This window comes from Octopus bimaculoides, chromosome 11 (genome assembly GCF_046866305.1).
Source record: "Octopus bimaculoides isolate indiv1 chromosome 11, ASM4686630v1, whole genome shotgun sequence".
Taxonomy (NCBI): Eukaryota; Metazoa; Mollusca; class Cephalopoda; order Octopoda; family Octopodidae; genus Octopus; species Octopus bimaculoides.
The window spans coordinates 32,980,714-33,003,112 of NC_142938.1; the positions used below are offsets into that span (position 1 = coordinate 32,980,714).

The 22,399-nt window shown below is 33.5% G+C and overlaps 1 protein-coding gene across 2 annotated transcripts in view; it reads right to left on the reverse strand.

Moving 5' to 3' along the window:
• The window catches only part of LOC106871767 (vacuolar protein sorting-associated protein 54), a 484,461-nt gene that overhangs the window by 34,835 nt on the left and 427,227 nt on the right, over positions 1-22,399 (reverse strand). For both annotated transcript variants that reach the window (XM_089359786.1, XM_089359787.1), the window contains 2 exons: positions 21,566-21,673; positions 9,876-9,970 (listed from right to left, as the gene is read on the reverse strand). In XM_089359786.1, coding sequence (XP_089215912.1) covers positions 9,876-9,970; positions 21,566-21,673 — 203 coding nt within the window. The remainder of the gene's footprint in view (positions 1-9,875; positions 9,971-21,565; positions 21,674-22,399) is intronic.

Sequence of the window (22,399 nt, forward strand, 5' to 3'; positions counted from 1 at the left end):
TTTGCCTCCATGAGGCCCCATGCTCCAACAGTGCTCTTCACATTCTACTGGCATGGGTGCCAGTTACGTAATACCAACATCAGCCATGACTACAATTTCACTTGGCTTGATGGGTCTTCTCAAGTACAACGTATCATCAAAGGTCTTGGTCACTAGTCATTGCCTCTGAGACTCAAAGTTTGAAGATCATGTTTCATCACTTCGTCCCATGTCTTCCTGGGTCTACCTCTACCACAGGTTCTCTCCACAGTTAGAGATTGGCACTTCATTACACAGCAGCCCTCATCCATATGCATCACATGACCATACCAGTGCAGTCGTCTCTCTTGCACACCACATCTGATGCCTCTTATGCCTAACTTTTCTCTCAAGGTGCTTACACTGTTGAACATGCACACTGACATTGCATACTGGCTTCATTTCTTTCAAGCTTACGCATGCCCTTGGCTGTCATAGCCCATGTTTCACACATGGCTGTTCGCACACAGGCATCATATAATCTGCCTTTCACTCTGAAGGAGAGGCCTTTAGTTGCCAGCAGCGGTAGGAACTCTTTGAACTTTGCCCAGCCTAATCTTATTCTCACAGCTACACTCTCAGATCATTCTCCTCCACAACTAACTTGGTCACCTAGATAACAGAAGCTATCTACTACCTCTAGCTTGCTCTCTGCCACTTGCAGTTGATGGAGTCTATTTTCTGCACATTTTCAGTGTTTATTGCACCTGTGCATCTTCCACATACAAAAGCTAGTTTCCCTGTTAACCTTCCTCTGATATTGCTGCACCTTTAATGTCTCCAAAGCTTATGGAGTTTCTACCTATGCCTTTTCTACAGATTGAGCAGGGCCATCTACCTGAAGGGATTAGTGATTTGTCTGCCTTTCTACTAACTAAGACTTTAGTTTTTACTAGGTTAGCTCTAAGGGCCTTCAATTCTAGACCTTGCTTCCATACCTGGAATTTCTTTTCTAGTTCTGGTAGTGATTCAACTATAAGTGCAAAGTCATCAGCATAGAGGAACTCTCAGGGACATCCTGTCTTAAATTCATCTGTTATTGTCTGGAAGACTATGATGAACAAGAGGAGGCTGAGCACTGATCCTTGGTGAACCTCTACTTGTACCCTGAATTCTTCACTGTACTTATTGCCAACCCTCACCTTATGGCTTGTACAGCTCTCACCAACCACTTGTCTATCCCTAGTTTCCACATTGGCCACCATATAAGGGATCGGGGGATCCTGTCAAAGGCTTTCTCCAACTCAACAAAGGCCAAGTACAGAGGTTTATCTTTGGCTTGGAATTTCTCCTGCAGCTGTCTTACCAGAAATATAGCATCAGTGGTGCTTTTCCCTGGCACAAACCCAAACTGTATCTCGTCTAAACTAATTCTTTCCCTAATTAGTTGGGCTATGACCCTCTCCGTGACTTTCATTACCTGATCTAACAGCTTGATACTTCTGTAATTATTCATATCTAATGCATCACTTTTACCTTTGTAACAGTTGACTATGGTGCTGCTACACCAGTCATTGGTATGACTCCTTCATGAACCACCTAATTTTAAGCATCTCAGCGGTGATTCCTGATGGACCAGGGGCTATCCATGTCTTCAAATCCTTAATTTCTTGATCTACCAAGGTACTGTCGATTCAAGTAACTCGTCCCTCAATTGGCAGACTCTCCCCCTCCCATTCATTCTCCATGTTCAGCAATCTTTCATAATGGCATTTCCAAGCCTCTTTCCTTGCAGAATCATTAAATGCAAGTGCACCATCATCCATGCAGACACATTTCTCCTATGACATCACAATTTTCTCTCACACACTGTCTTGCAATCCAAAATACTTCAGTTCTTTGGCCCTCGTGGCACTGAGCATAGGCAAATTTCTTCTTTTCTACTTCTCCTTTGGCTTGATACACCTGTCTGCTAGCTTCCCTCCTTGCTATCTGATACAGTTCTCTGCTACTCCCACTCTTCCAGGCCTGTTTCTTTGCTCTAATGGCCCTGTCTACCACATCGTTCCACCATCATGTTACCCTAGGTCTAGTTGGGACTTCGTACTAGCTACAGATTTGCTCTGTGGCTCTCAGCAAGCTGTCCTGCAGGAATTCCTAGTTGGCCTCTATGTCACAAGTTTGTAGCTCTTCCTCCTTTTCATCAAATTTCTCAATTAGGATGTCCCTAAATCTCTGAGCACATGAAGGGTCTTTAAACTTCCAAATCCTTCTTTTCCAGATTGGTCTGCTTCTTGGTATCCTTCTGGCCCGGAGTCTAAAATCACTAATGACTAGTCTATGCTGGGGAATACATTCTTCACTAGGGAGGATCTATGCATTTAAGAGCAACCATGCATCTTGCTGCTTAATGAGAATGTAATTGATCTGGTGAGCGTAGCCACCTGATTGGTAGGTTATCAGGTGGCTGGTCAGCTTCCTGAAGTTGCTGTTGCAGATCAATAGGTCATTTGCATCACAGAACTCCAGTAGTCTTGTTCCCTCTCCATTTTGTGAACCATTTCCATGCCCCACCCCCCATGTACACCATGGAAAATACCAAGCTGCTGTCTGACATGCCCACTGAAGTCCCCAGCTACGAAGACGAGATCCCTGTCATTCGTCTTAGAGGTAGTTTGCAGGAAAATATAATAAAAATGCAGTTCTATATTTGGAATTATGTACATTATTTACATTTGACGGATATTCCTTATCTCTTAAATATAGAATTGTATTATCTAATCGGTACGGAGCCAACATTAGATTTCAATGGAGACATGTAGAGAAACTCCATCAAAAACTAGCTCGTCTTTCAAACCATCTAACTTTCCTGTGTAGATGTAGAGACTCAAAGCTAATACCACCTATCTTGAATATAATGACACCAACGGATTCATATAAAGCTAGAAGAGTAGCAGAAAGGGCAGTACATGCCCTTGTCCATGAGAGGATCCCTTACAACCATTGGAAAAAAACATCAACTAAATAACAAAATCAAAGAGAGGTTATCTTCATTACTTAGGAAAATAACCAGAGATGATGATAGAAAGAGAATCCAACAAGATACAAGATGAGGACAAATATCTGTCAAATGTAAATAATGTATAATAAAAATGGTCCTTCTTTTCATTTGGTAGGCCTACTTATGGGGCATAGGCAGAGATAAGTGATGCTATGCTATTCTGCAAGACTAGCATGAGCTTATGCACTCTATCGCTCATTCTAATTACCTCTATGATCTTATCCACCCATTTCTCTGCTAGAAGTATGCCCACACCACCTACCCCATCACTGTTAGCTTCCCAGAAGATTTTATAACTATGTGTCTTGCCTGTGAAAAACCTGACTGAAGTTCCTCTCCACCTTACCCCTTGGATGCAGCATACATCAACACACCTCTGTTCAAGCAGCTCAACAATCTTGCTAGACCTACTTTTCAATGTGCCTACAAACAGTGCCAACCCTGAGAACTGGGTAAGGGGTGCAAGAGGGAAGATGGGCAGGAGAAATGGTATTGGGTACCTGAAAAGAAGGTTTCCGTAATTGTTTGGTAACAGACATGTCACATCAGTTGATCTCGCTTTAACCTACCATCATTCAAACGTTAAAATTGTTGTCGCTATTGGTAGTGAGTAGCATTGTAAATATAAGCATTACTGTTGCAAATATAAATAAGTCAGTGTATAAATTAATTAATTAGATATATGATCTGCAATTGGTTAGTCCATTATATATATGGAGAAAGAGGTAGGTGGTTTGTTTATTTACTAATAATTTCCTAAAGTAATATATCACCTTTTGGTGCATGCAATAGTGTGAGCAAGTGTTAGTGGCAGGGAAGGAGGGATGAAGGTATGCAAATCTTCTGGTACAGAAGCGAGGCAGAGCACTGTAGGGGTTTCCAGTATTAAGATTAGATTTCTGGTATAGGTGGTGGGGGCAGAAATGGATGGGCACATCGTGAACAAGCAATGGCCAGTTTACTATCCTTGGGAAGAGAGACATGGCAACAGTGAAACATAAGTAAAACAAGAATGCATACAAATTTTAGAGAACAATAGTGAAAACATCATGAAGCAGGGACAGAGAACTAAGATTTTAGGGAATTATGGTTTGAAGAATTAATAGTTACAAGTTACGATAATACATGTTAGTATGACGAGTTAGATGAATGAATGAATGAATCAGGTGATTTAAAAACAAGAGAAAAATCCTTAGCTTATATCTGTGTACATATTGATGTGTGAATGTGCATGAGTCTTTAAATGTAAGTGAAAGCATATGTAATAATGTATGAATTTATGTAAGTGTATTTATATACATTTATGAAAAGGTTTTGTAACTGTGCATATGATTATGTATGTATATCTGCACATGTATATAGGTAAATATCTATGTGTTGACTCACATATATAGGAGTTAATGTGCATATGTATGTGTGTGCATATGTGTATGTACACATATATGTATGTATGTACAAATGTATATACGCATATACTTAATGTATGTTCACATGTGACTATATACATGTATGCATGTTTGTGTGTGTGTGTGTGTGTGTGTGTGTGTGTGTGTGTATATATATATATATAAATAATTTGGGATAACAAATTTTCAAATCAATCAGGTGCAAACTTTCAGTGTTATATGCATCTACATATCGTACTTTGGGGTCTTATTTATTGCATAATTTATATGATAAATAAGACCCCAAATTATTTATATTAATCATACAATTGGTTCTGCTACTAGGACTTCTTATATATGTCAGAAATGGATAGTTCAGGTAGGATTGAGATGATAGAGTGGAACTCATCTTTGAAGGATATACCTATCCCAGCAGGAAAAAATATATACAGGACCTAATTAACCAGCTAAAAAACTTTATAAATAGAATGAAATGGAAGGATCACTACTACAATAACAACAATCCTAATAAGAATAATACTAAAATGGAAAATATAGACTATATAAAGAGAAACTTCAAATCTAGGCAGGGACCTCCAAATAATAGAATTATTCAGGACTTTGAAGAGAAAATAAGGAATATGGTGAAAAATATCAAATTAAAAAAATACCTTAACAGACACAACAAGCAGCTCAGCAACTTAGCTTGGAAAATAGAAATATTAAAGAACCAGGATGGAGTTATAGTGTATTAAAGAACCAGGATGGAGTTATAGTATAAGACCAGGAATTTATATAGATTGAATACACCACTTTATGATAAACTACTAGAAAAGCAAATAATGAAAAAATATAAGGTAGTTAATAAAAATTATTTAGATGATATTAACATAATTTCCATAAAAATCATGGTTAAATATGGTATTGAAAATAGAACTGAACCATATGTCCTGATTCATCCAAGAAGAACGATTAAAGACCATAAGGATGATTTTTACTCAAACCCCCAAGTAAGATTAATATTCCCTAGCAAGTCAGATATAGATAGACTTAGTAAATTAATATTGGATAAATATAGAGGTAAATTAATTAAGTTAGGTAACCTTAAACTCTGGAATTGTACTCGAGATACTATAAAATGGTTTAACAATATTAAGGATAAAAATAGATGTAAATTCCTTCAAATTGATATAGAGAATTATTATTTATCTATAAATGAAGTGGTTTTAAATAAGGCCCTGTCATATGCCATGAGAAAGGTAAATATGTCATTTGAAGAAGTAAAAGTAGTGTTGGCCACAAGGAAGTCCATTATAAAATATAAAGATAAACTATGGGCAAGAAAGGACACTAGAGATTGTTTTGATGTACCCATGGGTGCCCCGGATTCAACCGAGGTTACCAATCTTGTAGGTTTATATCTCTTATCTGAACTAGAAATAGAATTCACAAATATAGAGGGTGGTCTTTATAGGGACGACCTACTACTTATAACTAGGAATTGTACTAATAGGTCATTAGAATGCATTAAGAAGAAAATGTACAAGTTCTTTAAGAATAATGGCCTAGGAATATCTATAGAGAATGAGCATTATGCAGTAAATTATCTCGATGTCAACCTTAATCCTGTCACTAATAAGATCCACCCATTCCATAAGTTGAACGAAAACCTAAAGTATATTAATTCTTCAAGTAACTATCCTAAATCAGTTAAAGAAGCTTTAATAAATAATATAGGTAAAAGAATATCTATGCTATTCTCAGATTATGACACTTTTAATAAACATGCTCCATATTATAATAAAGCATTAAAAGAGGCAGGATACAACTCTAATATAAAATTCTTTAATTATTATGAATACATTAATAATAATAATAATAATAATAATAATAATAATATAACAAGTATTCCTATTAAAACTAATAATAAATCTAACAGTAAAAATATGAATAATAATAATAAAAAACAATATAACATACTAAATAAAGATAAAAATAATAATAGTAATAATGATAATGAGAATATGAGCAATAGTAAGAAACATAGTAAAGTATACATAAAGAGATTTAATATACCTAAGAATAACAATTTAATACCGATGATGTCTACTAATAATGATAATATAAAAAATATAAAAAATAAAAAGGATATTATATGGTTAATTATTCCGTATGGGGATCAAGTTATGACTAATATTATTAAGGAGACACTTAAAATAGTAAAATTGGTTTTTAAAAAGGACAATAGTTATTCAAATATATTTTCCAACAAAACCATAAGAGTGGGATACTGAACATCGAGAAATGTAGGCAATATCATTTCCTCTATAAATAATAAGAAATTAAATAATTATTATAATAGCATAATAAATAATAGCTCTAGCCATAATATTAGTGATAGAAGTCTTAATCAACATATAGAAAAATGTTCATGTTGTGATAAGACTAAATGTAAGTTCTCTAATAATTGTAATATTGATAATGTAATTTACAAATGTATAGTTAGCTCTAAGAACAATAATAATAAAATTATAAATAAGGCTTATATTGAATCAACAGCTAATGATATTAAAAAAAAGGATATCCCAACACTACCAGACCTTTAAAAGTCCCAATTTAAGTAAGTCTACAGGCTTAAGTAAATATATATGGGAATTAAAATCTAGAAAAAGAGAGTACACACTTAATTGGAGTATAGTAAGTAGAGCCCACTCCTATAATATTGGGAATAAAATGTGTTTATTATGCATAACTGAATTTATGAAATTACTACAGTCTTGAGATGAATCACTAAACACACATGATGAACGAGGAGGTAAATGTAGGCACCGAAGTAATTTTACAGTTAATAAAATGGAGTATTGAACCCCCAACCCCTGAATCAAATAACCACATAATTTTATTTCTAAAGCACTTGAAGAGACTATATAAATAAATAAAAAGAAATAATACAATAATTTAAATAAAATAAATATATTAATTAATTATTACTAAAATTATATAATAACAAATTATATATACCTCCCAATATAGGTAAATTTGAAAATAATAATAGAGGATAATTTAAAATTAAAACTATGTATATGTAATAACCCCACCCCCTGGTACTATTCACCTATAAATACCCATAGCTCCCTGCTATCGTCTTCCTCAAATCACCATTTTAGTACCAGCAAAAAAAAAAGGAAGATATGTATTTGAATTTTTCTTGTTATATATCACATTTAAACACAGACATTTTTATTCTGATGTTTAATCTTATATCTCACATTCTGTATTTGACATATACTTGATTTTACATGATTGATATATATATATACTAATTCATATTTATAATGTATAATTTATAAATTTTAATGCTTAATTGTATTGCTTATTTTTAAAGGGATGTAAAATCAGATATATAATATTTTGAAATAGAACCTGAAGATGTGTTGGAATAATTGTAAATCTGACGATTGCATATATGTATTTATATATGTATATTATAGAGGTATACAGTTGTGTATATGTATATATATTGTAATCTTCCAATACTGAAACACATATAGTTCCTTCATATTTAATAAATATAAGTATTAACTAAAGTAGGATATAATTAATGAAGTATATTATATACGCTGCTGGTAATTTTGGTTATATCTTTAAGTTTTATTTTGTGATGTGCAAACTGATACCATGAGTTTACTGTCAGATATACTCATTAGGTTATTTTTGTATTATCTGAAATAGAATACCCGCATATCGATTAATCCCCCAAAATTGAATTATATATATGTGTATTCATGTATATATTTGCAACAATCTCTTCCCTGAAAAAGGAGGCTTGTAAATATTTGCATGTATGTATGTAAGTATATGTGCATATGTTGGTATGTATTTGAATGCAACTATATATTTGTATATATGCATATGTATGCACTCTCTCTATCTCTAATTCCCTCTTTCTGTTTTGACCTTCATCAGGCAGTGTGCTGAGTGACATTGCTGTGTTTACTTCAAAAGTTGTGAAATTTGTGTTTTTGTGATCATGTGTATGCTGTAGTCTGCAATTTTATCATGGACAAGAACAAAGAGCCAACAGGGAAATTTTGTGTTAAACTTGGGAAGTCTGCTATAGAAACACTGAGCATGTTTTGGCAAGATTATGGCAATGAAGCAATGGGTCGTATGCAATGTTTTGAGTGGCATAGGCACTTCAAAAGTGGAAGAACATCCCTGGAAGACAATGAGGGATCTGCAAGACCTGCCTCAAGCATCACCTCTGAAAATGTGGTATTGTGCAACAAGAATTCATCCCCCAGGGCCAGACTATCAATCGAGTTCTACTGCAATGTTTTGAAGCATTTGAGGGAGGCTATTTAGTGAAAGTGACTAGATCTGCAGAGCATGAAGAATTGGATTCTTCATGATGACAATGCAGGCATCCTGTTACTGAGCTCTCCTCACTTGTAAGTTTTTCACCAAAAACATGGTATCGCTTCCACAACCAATCTATGTCAGATTTAGCACCTGCAGATTTCCATCTCTTCCCCAGGATGAAATTGCAGCTCGAAGGCCACCGTTTTAACAGTATTATTGAGTTCTGGAGTGAATTGCAGAAGGTCCTCAACTCGATTAGAGAAAATGACTTTCAGGCTGGATTCCAAATGTGGCTGGAATGCTGGGACCCACAAGGTGACAATCTTTGATGCCACTTTGTGTCACATTATACAGATAAATTCCTCTATTTACATAATATTGAGGTCTTATTCATTTTTTTGTTGTCATACCATTACTATTAATATATATATATACACCCCCACCTCCACCCACATATCCACATATATAAATATATATATATTTATATATAAATATATTTATATATATATATAAATATATATATATATATATATATATACACACACACACACACACACACACATATATATACATGTGCACATATATGTATCTACATACGTATATATACACAAATTTATAGACACATGCATGTATATGTACTTCTTTTATTAGCTACTTTATGACATAATATGAAAAGTTTTACAAGTTCTTTCCTTTTTTAGAACATAAATGATGAAAGCAATATATGAACTGTTACATGCGTATGTATGTGCACACACACACACACAGTAGAGTTGTTGACTAGACTAAAGAGTCTTTTCAACTCTAGAATGACTTTGTTCATTTATCATCAGTGTTACAGAGAGTCCTGGAGGCATTTTATCGTGTAAGGTTGATTTGTATCCCATAAGACTAAAGTATCCTCACTACCTGTGATGAGGTGAACAAAAGAGAAAGCAATGATAGAAGAACCAGGATGGATGTGTGAAGATTGCAAAATGATAGAAACAGAGTATTTTAGCACAAGAGGTTGAAAGAGAGGGAAAGAAAGAGGGTTGAATGCTAATACAAGTAGATAGATGGAAAATTTAATGTGCATGTGTTATATATTAATAAAATTAAAAACATACCCATTCTGTGGTCCACCATCATTTGTGACATTCAGTACCAGTAATTGTTGTCTTAAAAGAGTCACAAAATTATTATGAATTCGTTGAAAGATACTCTGGAATATAAAAAATCACTTATATTGTTGCAGGCATTCTCTTTTAGCTGATTCTGCAGTAAAACAGTGTTTTGTGTTGAGTCAAAATTTAGTAATATTTTGGTAATTTCTTTCCTTTATCTGTCAAGTTATGACAAAAGCATTCTAAGTAGAGGCCATCGTGTTGTACCATCTGAAGCCACCTTTCTGCCAATTCTTTAATCTTACATTAATACCAGTTCTTTTTCTTCAAAGTAAAGAACTCCTTAAGCGCAGAAAGTGAGCCATGGATTGGAACAAGTAATAATCCAAAGGAAATATTTTTCCACAATCCTAACATGTATAAGCAGTGGTTAACCAAGGGCTATCTTCCAAAACATGTCGCCAAACATGGGTGTTTCGAACACAAGGTGATGCTCTGCATCTGGTGGAATTACGAGGGGATAATTCACTATGAATTTGTTCTGGACAGTCAAACCATTGATGCCAAACTACATTTCAAACAACTGGAGTGGATGTATGCCAGTATACCACAAAAATACCCTGCATTGGTTAACACAAAACAAGCTCATACCACTCAAACAACCTGGATTAAACTAATACTACCTTATACCACTCAAACAACCTGGAATAACCTCCTGGAACTTGAGGGAATTGAACTGATGCCACGCCTAGTGAGCCATGGCTCAGAACAAGTAATAATCCGAGGGAGCTAAGTCTGGACTATATGCCACACCTAGCTCCCTCGGATTATTACTTGTTCTGATCCATGGCTCACTTCTTGCATTTGCAATGGTTCATCAACCAAAATGAGGAAGAAGCTTCAGTGAATGAGTTCTTTGCCTCAGACAAGAACTGGTTTCAGCATGGGAACAAAGAACTGACAAAAAGGTGGCTTCAGATGGTATAACATGATGGCCTCTACTTTGAATGTTAGGCTGCTTTTGTTGTAACTTGACAAATAAAGCAAATAAGTTATTAAAAATATTGCAAAACTTTTGATTCAACACAATATTTTGTTTGTAAAGACAATACATTATATATATATATATATATATACAGTGCAAATTAAGATAAACACCAGTATAAACATTTAGATCCTACATATGTTTCACCATTGTAGATGACTGGAACACAGCACTGGATATTTCAAGTGCAACTGGATCATCTGCAATGAATTATCTAAAGAACACTTTATTGCATTCTCTTAGAGATATTGAAATATCTCAAGTTAGATATAAGGTGAGGTAATTTCTTAGTATTTAGAGAAGGAAGTAAAAAGCGAGCAAGCTAGTGGTGGAAAGAAAAAAGGAAGAGAGAGAATGTGATGGAGAGAAAAAGGAGGAAGACAGAAAAGACTAACCAACATAGTACTAAACAGGATGAAAATAGAGGTATACAAGTAAATAAATGAATAAAAACAATAAATAAATACATAAACATATATATATGTGTGTGTGTGTGTGTGCATAATCTGGACAAAATCTCTAGATACTCGGGAAGAATTTAACATTCTCTTGGACTTACTACACCCAATGCTCCAATTTACAAATGAGATGTATAGTTCCAAATCACCATTTGTAGACATCATTCGATCATCACCACCGATATAAACTATAAACACACAGACATACATCAATACCTGAACTTTAAATCATGCCATCCAACACATACAAAACGTAATATCCCATACTGCATAGTCAGAAAAATTTGTACCATTGTGTAGGATGTTAAAACCAAAGATAAAACTCAAAAAATTTCTACTCAAACAAAAACACCTGTCTCTACTTATAGAAAATGGTATACACCATGCTATAGAAACACCCACACAACAACTTAGGGCAACTCAAGAAAGAGGAAAACAAAAGCAGGTCATAGCATTTATAGTGACACACAATCTGTGTCACCCAAATAGCTTTAGCATTGCCAAAGCATCGATAAATTCAAACTTGTTTTAAATGGATAATGATAATAATAGTTATAATAATGGTGGTAGTTGTAATGATGATAATAATAATAAGTAATGCTGTTATTACCAGCAGCAGCAGCAGCAGAAGCAACAGCAACAACAACAATAACAGTGATGGTGGTAGTGTTAACCGTATCAACATTGACTTTACTGAAGTGTAAAATTTCTGGAAAATTGCATTTTGGGTATTAGTCTATAATTCAAGTTTAATTTTTTTTTCTAAGGGTACTTACTAAAATTGCTTTGCTGAGTTTTCCTAAATCTGATTTATTGGGGCAAATTAGTCTAACTTGGGTGTTACTTAAGAAGTTATCCTTATGGTCCTTAATTGTAATACAAGGTCTAATAGGTGTAAAAGGTTCTGTTCTATCATCTATATTGTAATCAGTCATAATTTTCTTAGTGTCTAAGTTGATTGTTTTAAGAGTGCTTCTAGGAACTACTTTTTATTTTTTTGTGATTTCTCTGTGGATGAGTTCATAATAAGTATTTATGTCCATGTTGTGTCTTTGGTTTTGTCTGAATGCACTATTATTCCTTTTTTAGATTTTAATTTGCCTGCCTGTACAAAGATAAATTTGCCTTCTCTAGATATAAATAATTGTAGGCATCTTCTCTATTAATGGCACCCATAGTTCTTCACCATAGAAATAGAATTCAATTCTTAATGTTGGCATAAACTACTTGTAATTAAGTTTGGTTAACAGATTTACTTACCCAGGCCCCTTTTATGTAACCCAGCATTAATACCCTTAAACTAAGCTATCTGAGTTTTAAGACCCTTCTCCCATACATAACTAAATTATATTATATTGCATCATTTTACTACTCCTCAAAACAACCTTTACACTCTCTTATAACCATATAATGCCACCTCTCTTAACTCTTAACATAAATTTAGACTATAGAGTGCACAAGTATCCATTCACCTACTATACACCCCACCTTAATAGTATCTTGATCCCCCACCTTAATAATGAATGAATTTGTATTTGTAACATACTTTACCATCCCATGCTTGTTTCACTTTAGTTTATTCTAGACCACTCTAAGTCAGCATTGGTCTACTTCTATTGAATGAAGACCCCCTATTGGATTTATACATCTCACTACACCCACTCCCACAATGAAATATTTATTTAACACTTTAATACTAACTTGACACCCCACACCCCCTTTTAGTTATGTATTTGCTTGATTTTTGTTTTGCAGTTAGCACTTATCTACGTGCTATTAATATTATTATTTTTGTGATTATGTGTATTAATACTTGCACTGGGGATTATTTGTTGAAACTAGCATATGTAAGTACCCATGTATGTGTTAATATAGCAATAAAATATATTACAATTATTCAGGTACATAGATGGGTGTGTACTTGTGTGAATGGATGCTGTATGTGAGTATGGGAGTGTACATAGGTGTGTACATATATATAGGAAAGTTTTGTGGTTTAACCCTGCATTTAATATTGCTGTAAAAACTAATATAGGTAGGGAATTTTTAAAATTAGTTTCTAAACATTTTCAATCTAGCCATAAGTTCTATAGAATATTTAATATTTGCAAAAAACTTCGCCTCTTGTATTAACCAGCATAACACGAAAATTATTGCAAACAACTACAGTCCCAAAGCTAATGTAAGGAACTGCAACTTCAATGATATGGCTTGCTGTCCATTGGAAAGAAAATGTCTTGAAAAAGGAATTGTTTATAGAGCCAAAGTGCAAGTAGATGTCTCACAAGAATATAAAACATACACAGGGGCTTCAGAAAATTCATTCAAAACTCGATTCTATTCCACTGAAATTCTTTCTGATACCCCAAGAATAGGACAGCAGCTAGTCTTGCAAAGCATGTCTAAGTTCAAAGAAAATGGCACTCGTCCTTTCAATGTAACCTGGGAAATTCTAGAAAAGACATCATCATACAGACATGGAGCTTATAAAAGACCACTGAAATGTAATCTTTGCTTCTCAGAAAAGTTCTTCATCCTGTTCCAGGACAAAAATGCTTTGAACCAGAGATGGGAGCTCTTAAATATTAAGCTTAAGCTTTGCCAAGGTTTATTTTTATTGTTTACACACATATTTAATTATGTTATATCAAATTAATGAACAATTTCCTTATTTTAACATTTTAATATTATATACACCAGACCGTCTTTTTAAATTGTTTGTGTATATACGTTATGATGTATATATTTATCTTGATGTGAAGATATGTCTCTATATGTTCATGTGTATGTATGTATGTATATGTGTATATATTTGGATCTTTTCTCTTTAAACGGCAGATTGAGAAATTAATTTTTTGTAACTAAACACTGTCAAACTTCAGACACAGGTAGAATGTGTCATATAAAACATCTTTTACTCTTAGTGTTGTTGAGAAAAGTTTATATTTTCAAAGTTATTTCGTGTTAAAGTTGTCGTATTTCGCTAATTTCAACCAATGAATGACATGTATTCAGCTGAATAAAATTACTGCTGTCTTTTGTCAACAACAACTTCCGGCAGTGTATATTTCGTTTGTCACTGTTATTTATGACATATTTCATCTCAGTTACATTTGTATGAATAAACGAGTGTATCTGAAGCATGTTTACTTCATGGCACTACCATAATCGTTCATGCATTTCTACTGCTTTTAGTTTTTTTCCCGTTTTTCAGCTACTATTTTTGGAAAGACTTTTTTGCCCCCGCCACCTCCAATTTCTTCATTGTTCACTTTAAAACCATAACTCTAACCCTAAAACCAGTACAAATGCATGAACGATGTCATAAATAACAGTGACAAACGAAATATACACCGCTGATAGTTGTTGCTGACAAACAACGACAGTAATTTTATTCAGCTGAATACATGTCATTCATTGGTTGAAATTACTGAAATACGACAACTTTAACATGAAATAACTTTGAAAATATAAACTTTTCTCAACAACACTAAGAGTAAAAGATGTTTTATATGACAAATTCTACCAGTGTCCGAAGTTTGAAAGTGTTTAGTTACAAAAAATTAATTTCTCGATCTGCCGTTCAAAGGGAAAAGATATAGTTTTTATATATGTGGGCATGTATTTCCTTACATATTTTTTGTATATTTGTATGCATGTCTATGTGTGTGTATTTGTAAGTATGTTTGTATTTATGTAGATATTTATTGTATATATTTGTCTTGCCTATATATGTCTGCATACATATGTAGCCTGCATCCGTATGTTTAGCGTATATATATATATATATATATATATATAGGAAAGTGGTTATACACCATTAGGTGTACACCAGCTTTCCTATATTAAATCTGTAGAAATAACAGAACTCAGATTCCGAACTATCAACACAACAATATTTATTTACAGAGGAAATAGGCAGCACTTCGCCCTTTGGTTGCTGAGACGCCGTCAATGATGTTGAGAGGTTATTTGTCTAGCTCCAGAGTTGGAATGTTGGAGACACTGCTTGACACGTCCATGCTCATGGCCGGCCGGCCGAGAAAGAGAATGAAAAGAGCGGGAACGTTTTAGATGTTGAATTCCACGCATGCGTGGATAAGGATGCAGCAATGGCGACTGTGCCTTTTTGGCGCCAATATGACGTCACTACATATATATATATATATATATATATATTACAGATTGTTTGGTATGTGCATATACTGCTAAATGTATATGTAATCTAGCATGAAAATTTTTTTAAACAAATATATCTTTTAATTTATTAATATTTTACAGCTAATTATTTACCCTGGGTATTCAGGCCTTTTCCTTCTTTATAAACTATTTTTGATTTAAGGTTTCCTTCGATTTTCATAATATGATTTTAAACCGCAATTTGTTATTGCATGCAACTAGTTACTGAAAAGACTTAATTGTTTTTACTAATATCACATTCATATTAATAAACTGTTGGACCATTTCCAACCCTAACCTGCTTACTTCCTAACTGTCTGAATAGGTTCCTCTCAAAATATTTATTCCATAATATTATTTTTTAATCTAGTATTTACTACCCTAAGTGTTTTAGGGCCCCTTACAACATACTCCATCTTCCTATTCATTTATTTATTTATCTTACCCCATATAATGGTCTCAATAGCTGGTCTTTTGTTTTTAAATTTCAACTGACCAATTGCATCAAACATTATATCTTGGCCTATCTAGGGCTAAACCACCTACTAGTATATAAATAAATTACAAGAGAGTATTGTAGTTTGCTGGAAGCATTGTGTATTGTTTGTGAAATATGTCTTGAAAGGCACAACAATGAAGAGTGGACTATAATAACTGTTATAATTTAATTATTCATATTCTGATATAATATTTTGGAATATAAAAATTCCTTCTTCAGATATTGCTAGGAATTGATTGAGGCACTGCTATAATCGGTTATAATTCGATTATAGCAGTGACTTGAACAATTCCTGGCAATATCTGATGAAGGAATTTTTATATTCTGAAATATTATATCAGACTATGAATAATTAAATCATAACAGTTATTATAGTCCACTCTGCATTGTTGTGCCATTCAAGACATGTTATATTTCATAAATAAATTGCATTTAACCGATTAGCACTTCATCATGATTAATACTATTAATTAGCACTACAAACATAACTATTATAAATTATTATGATTAATATAAAACCTTACTATATCTACACCCCTTCTCTGACTAAAACCTATTGGTGTATCCCACAATTATTTTTGTATTTTTTTTATCCATCCTACTCCCCCCCCCCACCACCAACCAGTACAAAGGATTAATCCACCAACTGCTATTTTGTTTTAGTCTTTTACTTAACTGCCCAAAGAGATACATAAGCAAAATGGTATGATTACAACAATATTCAACTTTACCCTTTTTCTTCTCTATGCTCTTCTTTATTTATTCTTCACTCTGATGAAGCTCTTTGTTTCAGATTGGTTTTATTACCAAATGTGATTAATATTTTTACATACTTTTGCATATCAATGGCAATACCATACAACACTGGAAGCAGAAACAGCTGCTAGATGGGATGCAGTCTATTTGCATTGAATTAATAAATAATAACTGATGTAAGTCAATTGTTGCTAATCAGTACTTCTCCATTTTCTTTAAATTTTGATTCTTGATAAACCCGTGTTTATCCTTGTCTTTACCTATAACTTATGAACATAATATGTTTGCATATGGATGCTAATGGTTTAATATAGGTAATATACCAGTAGTGTAATGGATACTTCTATCCCTTAGACAGTTATTTTAACCTCTAGCTCAACTAACCTATATATATATATATATATATATATATATATATATATGACACATATACATATATATAAAAATATTTAATATGAAATGAAATAAAGTAAAGATAAATTGAGAAATAATTTTTAAAAATGAGAAAAGTAAATAAAAGAATAAACAAATTTAGATTGGTGGGTGGGTGAGAAAAATAGAAAAAGCAGGAAGTGAAGAGAAGGGAGGGTTGGAAAAGTGCAAGTGAGTTATGACCCTATTCTAAGTTGGTAATGCCAAAGAAAAGATAAGTAAAATAAGAGTTAAAAGTTACTAAAAAATAAACTCATATAATTTAGCAAAGGGTTTTAAGTTCAAAAGGACAGACACAGAGACACATGCCTACAGACTATATATACATACATACAAAGTTCACACACAAATATATTTTTATAATTTATCTGTGTACTTATTGTTTTATTTATTTATTCATTTATTTATGTATTTACTTGTTTTCTTTCATTCTTCTATTTGTTTCAGTCATTTGACTGCAGCCATGCTGAGGCACCACCTTAAAGAGTTTTTAGTCAAAGAAATTGACCCCAGGATTTATTCTTTTTAAGCCTAGTACTTATTCTATTGATCTCTTATGCTGAACTGTGAAGTTACAGAGATATAAATACACCAACATTGGTTGTCAAAGGATGGTGGGGGTACAAAGACACATATAAATATATATACGACAGGCTTTTTTCAGTTTCCGTCTATTTTATATCCTTGTATTGGATATAGTGAAGTGGGGGGGGGGAGTATATATACAACACGCTACTATTACAAGAGACCCAATGCTCAATATTAAAAGGTTCACAGTGAACAGCTCCCAACACGAACTGCCAATTGCTCACAGTTCTTTATAACAATGAGTCGTTCACCTTTAGTCACTTGGGGAGGGGTTGGAATCCTTCCACAACATCTCTCCTTTTTAGAATTAGTCTCTTCTATCTTCTCTTTTAAGAATTGAACTCCACTCTAAGTTTTAATATCTCTTAAGCTTTGAGTTCAATTCCAGTGAAAAAAATCAGCACACTGATTATATTATTCCTTTTCTTAACAAATACAGTTGGTGATGCCCATTCACTATATTCCACTTTTTGGATAACTCCAATTTTTTTCTAGTCTCTCTAACTTTAAGTTTATCTGTTTTAACACTGCGAACAGTACAGTTTGTTTTTTCTTTAAATATTGGTGTGGTGTTTTCTTTTATTTGAAACTGCACCTTTGTCTTGGTGCAGTTTGTTGTCTAATTTATCGGAGAGAACTTTAGAAAAAATATAAAAAAATTTTTTTTCAATTCGTCTGATGACTTATTTGTATAGCAGGAAAAATCATACACATTTTTACAAAACAGATTTATGGGGAGGTCCCATAAATCAGACAATTCCATCCAGTCAGTACCTAACAAGTTTGTTGTATTATTTAACACAAAAGCTTTAGCTTTTAAGATTTTTTCACAAAATGTAATGTTACTAATTAATTCACCCTTAAATATAATTTTTTCCTGTAACACCATGGGCAATTTTCGGGGTTTCATTTAATTGAGGCCTCCTGATCCTTTTCCATGTATCTGTGTTAATTATTGAGATGTCGTCTGTATCCAATTGTAACTTTCTGTTTGTTATTAATTTTTACATACACAAATTTTCTTTGAGGCTCATTCATATTTTTTGTCACTGATAATTATTTGTGACAAAATTTTTGCTACTATTAGACAAACTAGTGCTCATAGGTAATTTGGGAGCATTTTACTTAACTGCCCAAAGGGAGGAAGGTAATTTGGGAGCACTGATTCAGAATCTGCAATCATTTTTGCTCTAGCACGTCATGTGTTTGTGCTATCAAAATTACAATAATGTAAAAATTCATGAATGTTATGTTAAGCATAAATTACTGTTATTTGGTATAAGAACAATTATAACTAGGTGGACAAGTTGCTCTAAAACCAATAAAACACAAAACAAAAGTGTAAAGTGAATATTATTAATTTTATGTTTTTCAAAAATAGCGTCGGCATCTTCTTTTACACTTATGCTGCATGTCTGTTTCTCGTTTTAAAAACCAGCAGTATGTTTGGTGTAAGTCTGCCACTGTAGCGGCTTTCTAGCTCTTTGATTTCTTGATAAAATTGTTCACCATGCTCATCACTTACATCACCCATACTGGGTGGAAAAAAGTCAAGATGAGAGTGGAGAAAATAAATTTTTAGAGACATTCTTGCCCCAGGTTGCTTATGAGCTTTCAAAAAGCCATTCACAATTGCAACGTAGTTAGATTTTTCATTTCCTGCCAAATTTTTTACAATAAAAACAAACTTTTCTCAAGCAGTTTTCTCTACTGGGCTCAATTTTTCTTGAAAAAGCTCATCACAAATTCGTGTGCAAATTTCTGGTCCATTAAAAACACCAGCTTTGATCTTAGCTTCACTCTTGCTTGAAACAAATTTTTCACTGAGATATTTGAATCCTTCACAATCTTCATTCATGGCCTTAACAAAATTCTTAAACATGTCAAGTTTAATGTGTAAGGGAGGAAGATAAATTTCCTGAGGGTCAACTAAAGGGATATATTTAACATTGTATCTCCCTGGAGTGAAACCACTTCTCCTTGGACACTCTTTCTGATCATAGTGTGATACTTGTCATCTCTACTGTTCCAAAGGCACAAAAAGTGCTGATACTTTGTATACCCCATTTGCAACCAATATCTTTCAAGTCCCCACATATATTCCACTTGTGCTGAGAATAATCTAATCAAGTGCAAAATTTTATCCATTGATTCATAAGTTTTCTTTAATCCTACAGCATGTGCTAGCGGTATTGAAGGTTTTTGATTGCTATTATGCAGCAAAACAGCTTTTAGGCTTGCTTTGCTGCTGGAATCTATGAAGAGTCTCCATTCTTCAGGATTATGGTCATACTCCATCTCACATAGGAGTCCTTCACCATTACAACAAAAACAAATACTGTCTTTCTCTGTAAAAAATTTATGCAATTCTGTATGCCATTTTCGAAAATACGAGCATTTTACACCATCATGGAAAAGATTCTATTGTTTCAACCCGAAGCCCCATAGTTCTGACTTTTCTTTTGTTGAACCCAAGTCTCTAACTAAATCATTTAACTCAAGTTGACTTAATAGATGAAGAACTGTTTTTGAAGATCCTGGTTCATCACAGTGATTTACTGTATCACTCGGCACACCTTCAATTAAAGACTTGGTCAACTCATTCAATTTGAATTTCTCTCACTCTCTGTTAACCACTCCAGCATAGGTAACAAAATTTTCTTCATCTTTTTTGACCAAATTCTGGTTGAAGCAGTTGACAAAAAGTAGGAGGAAACATATAACTTATACATATATATATATATATAACATATAATGCTGGAAGTTCCTATGGGACAATCTACCGAGGGCTGCAGACCAAGTCTGTGGCTGGTGCAAAGTCTTGGACAGCCAAAAGGTGACATGCTAGTGGAACTGAGGTAAGCAGAGTTGTAAAAGACAAGCCTAGAAAAAAAAGTTAGCAACAGAGAATTATCATATCAGGGAGCCAGAAAGGAAGCTAAGTAACAAGTTTAAGTAACAGAAAGTAAGAAATTTGCCAATGTTTTACAGTGTGAGAATCAGAAATGTGAAGAATTCCAGATTGCAAGACAAATTTATCAGAGAGAATTGAAATGTTGTGGGTGAGAAGTGTGAGCAAATGGACAATGGTATACTTGTATTTTGTGATTCTAAAAAGAAAGTAGCATGGAAATGTTACCATGCAAGTATATTAAACACAGAGAATGCATAAGAGAAAGGATGTATACCCAATGTGATCCCAAAAGAAGGGCTAGCTATCCTAGTAGATAGCAGTATCATAGATAAAACAATGATGGATACAAAGACAAAGAAAGCCCCTGATCAATCACAAATCACCACTGAGATGCTTAAAATATCTGGCAATGTAGGATATGGACTAGTCACCCATAGAGTTAACCAGGTTTACAGAAAGGTATTGTACCCAATAACTGATGTAGCAACATTATAGTCAGCTGTTACAACGATAAAGAAGATGCCTTAGATGTGTGTGTGTGTGTGCATATGTCTCTTTCCACATGTCTTCCTACAGACATTGAGCAGGTAACTGTGAAGTTGTTTACAGCTCCTGTAGACAATACATCATGTAGTTTAGCAGATTTGTGTGGTGAGCTGTAGAATAGAAATATTTTACTTTTAAAACAAGATTAGGTAAAAGAAAGGATATCTTGTAGAATAATAAGTCACTCCTAACTTATGCCAGCATGGAGAAAGCAGATTAATGTTGATGAATGAGTATAAATATATGGTACTGTGTAAATTATAAAATGTAACATACCTTTACTTGGTGTTCAGGTAAGACGTCTATTGTAACTTCATAAAACTTTGTCATTTGTTTACAAATATTCCTAAAATGCTGAGATGGCATTGGAGGCTTAGCATCCCACTGAAAAACATTATAAAATGCAGAGAATTTATTTTGATAATTGATAATTTTCTTAACTCTTCTATGACCATCTGTTAATATAACTGGTAGTGCGTTCATCTCCCAAGGGAAGATAACCCTGATCCTATTAAATTTATCTCCTTATGGCCATATTTACTGACTAGAATGTTACTTGTCATAAGACAGTTCATGTTGGGAACATCTTTGTCAATGTTGGCAATATCAGGTAATGTTTTGCATAAGAAATTTGTAAAAGTGTTAAATAGGAAGCAACAGATGATTTGATTATGTCATTAACAATCAAACATCAAACATTTTGATTTGAATAGACGATTAGTTCAAGGCTGTGGAGTTGGTACATAAAACCAACTTAGAGCCTTCTGTTTGTAATTAGACTAATTACATATTTCTTATAATGATTGAAAACACACAACATACATGCACAATTTGAGCACCCTTATCTGTTAAAGTTTGGGTTTAAAGGCTTTACTTATGTCATTATGGCTGTTTTTATAAATCATTGGAGAAATTATAAAGGTAGTAAGCTAGCAAAAAAATTAGAGCTGGAAAAATTGCTTTGTGCTATGTCTTCTGGCACTTCACATTCTGAATTCAAATCCTTGTGATGGCATTGCTTTCATCCCTCAAGGGATGATAAAATAATGTATCAGTCTAGTACTGAGGTTGATGTAATCAACTAATCCCCTTTCTTGTAGCATTATTTAA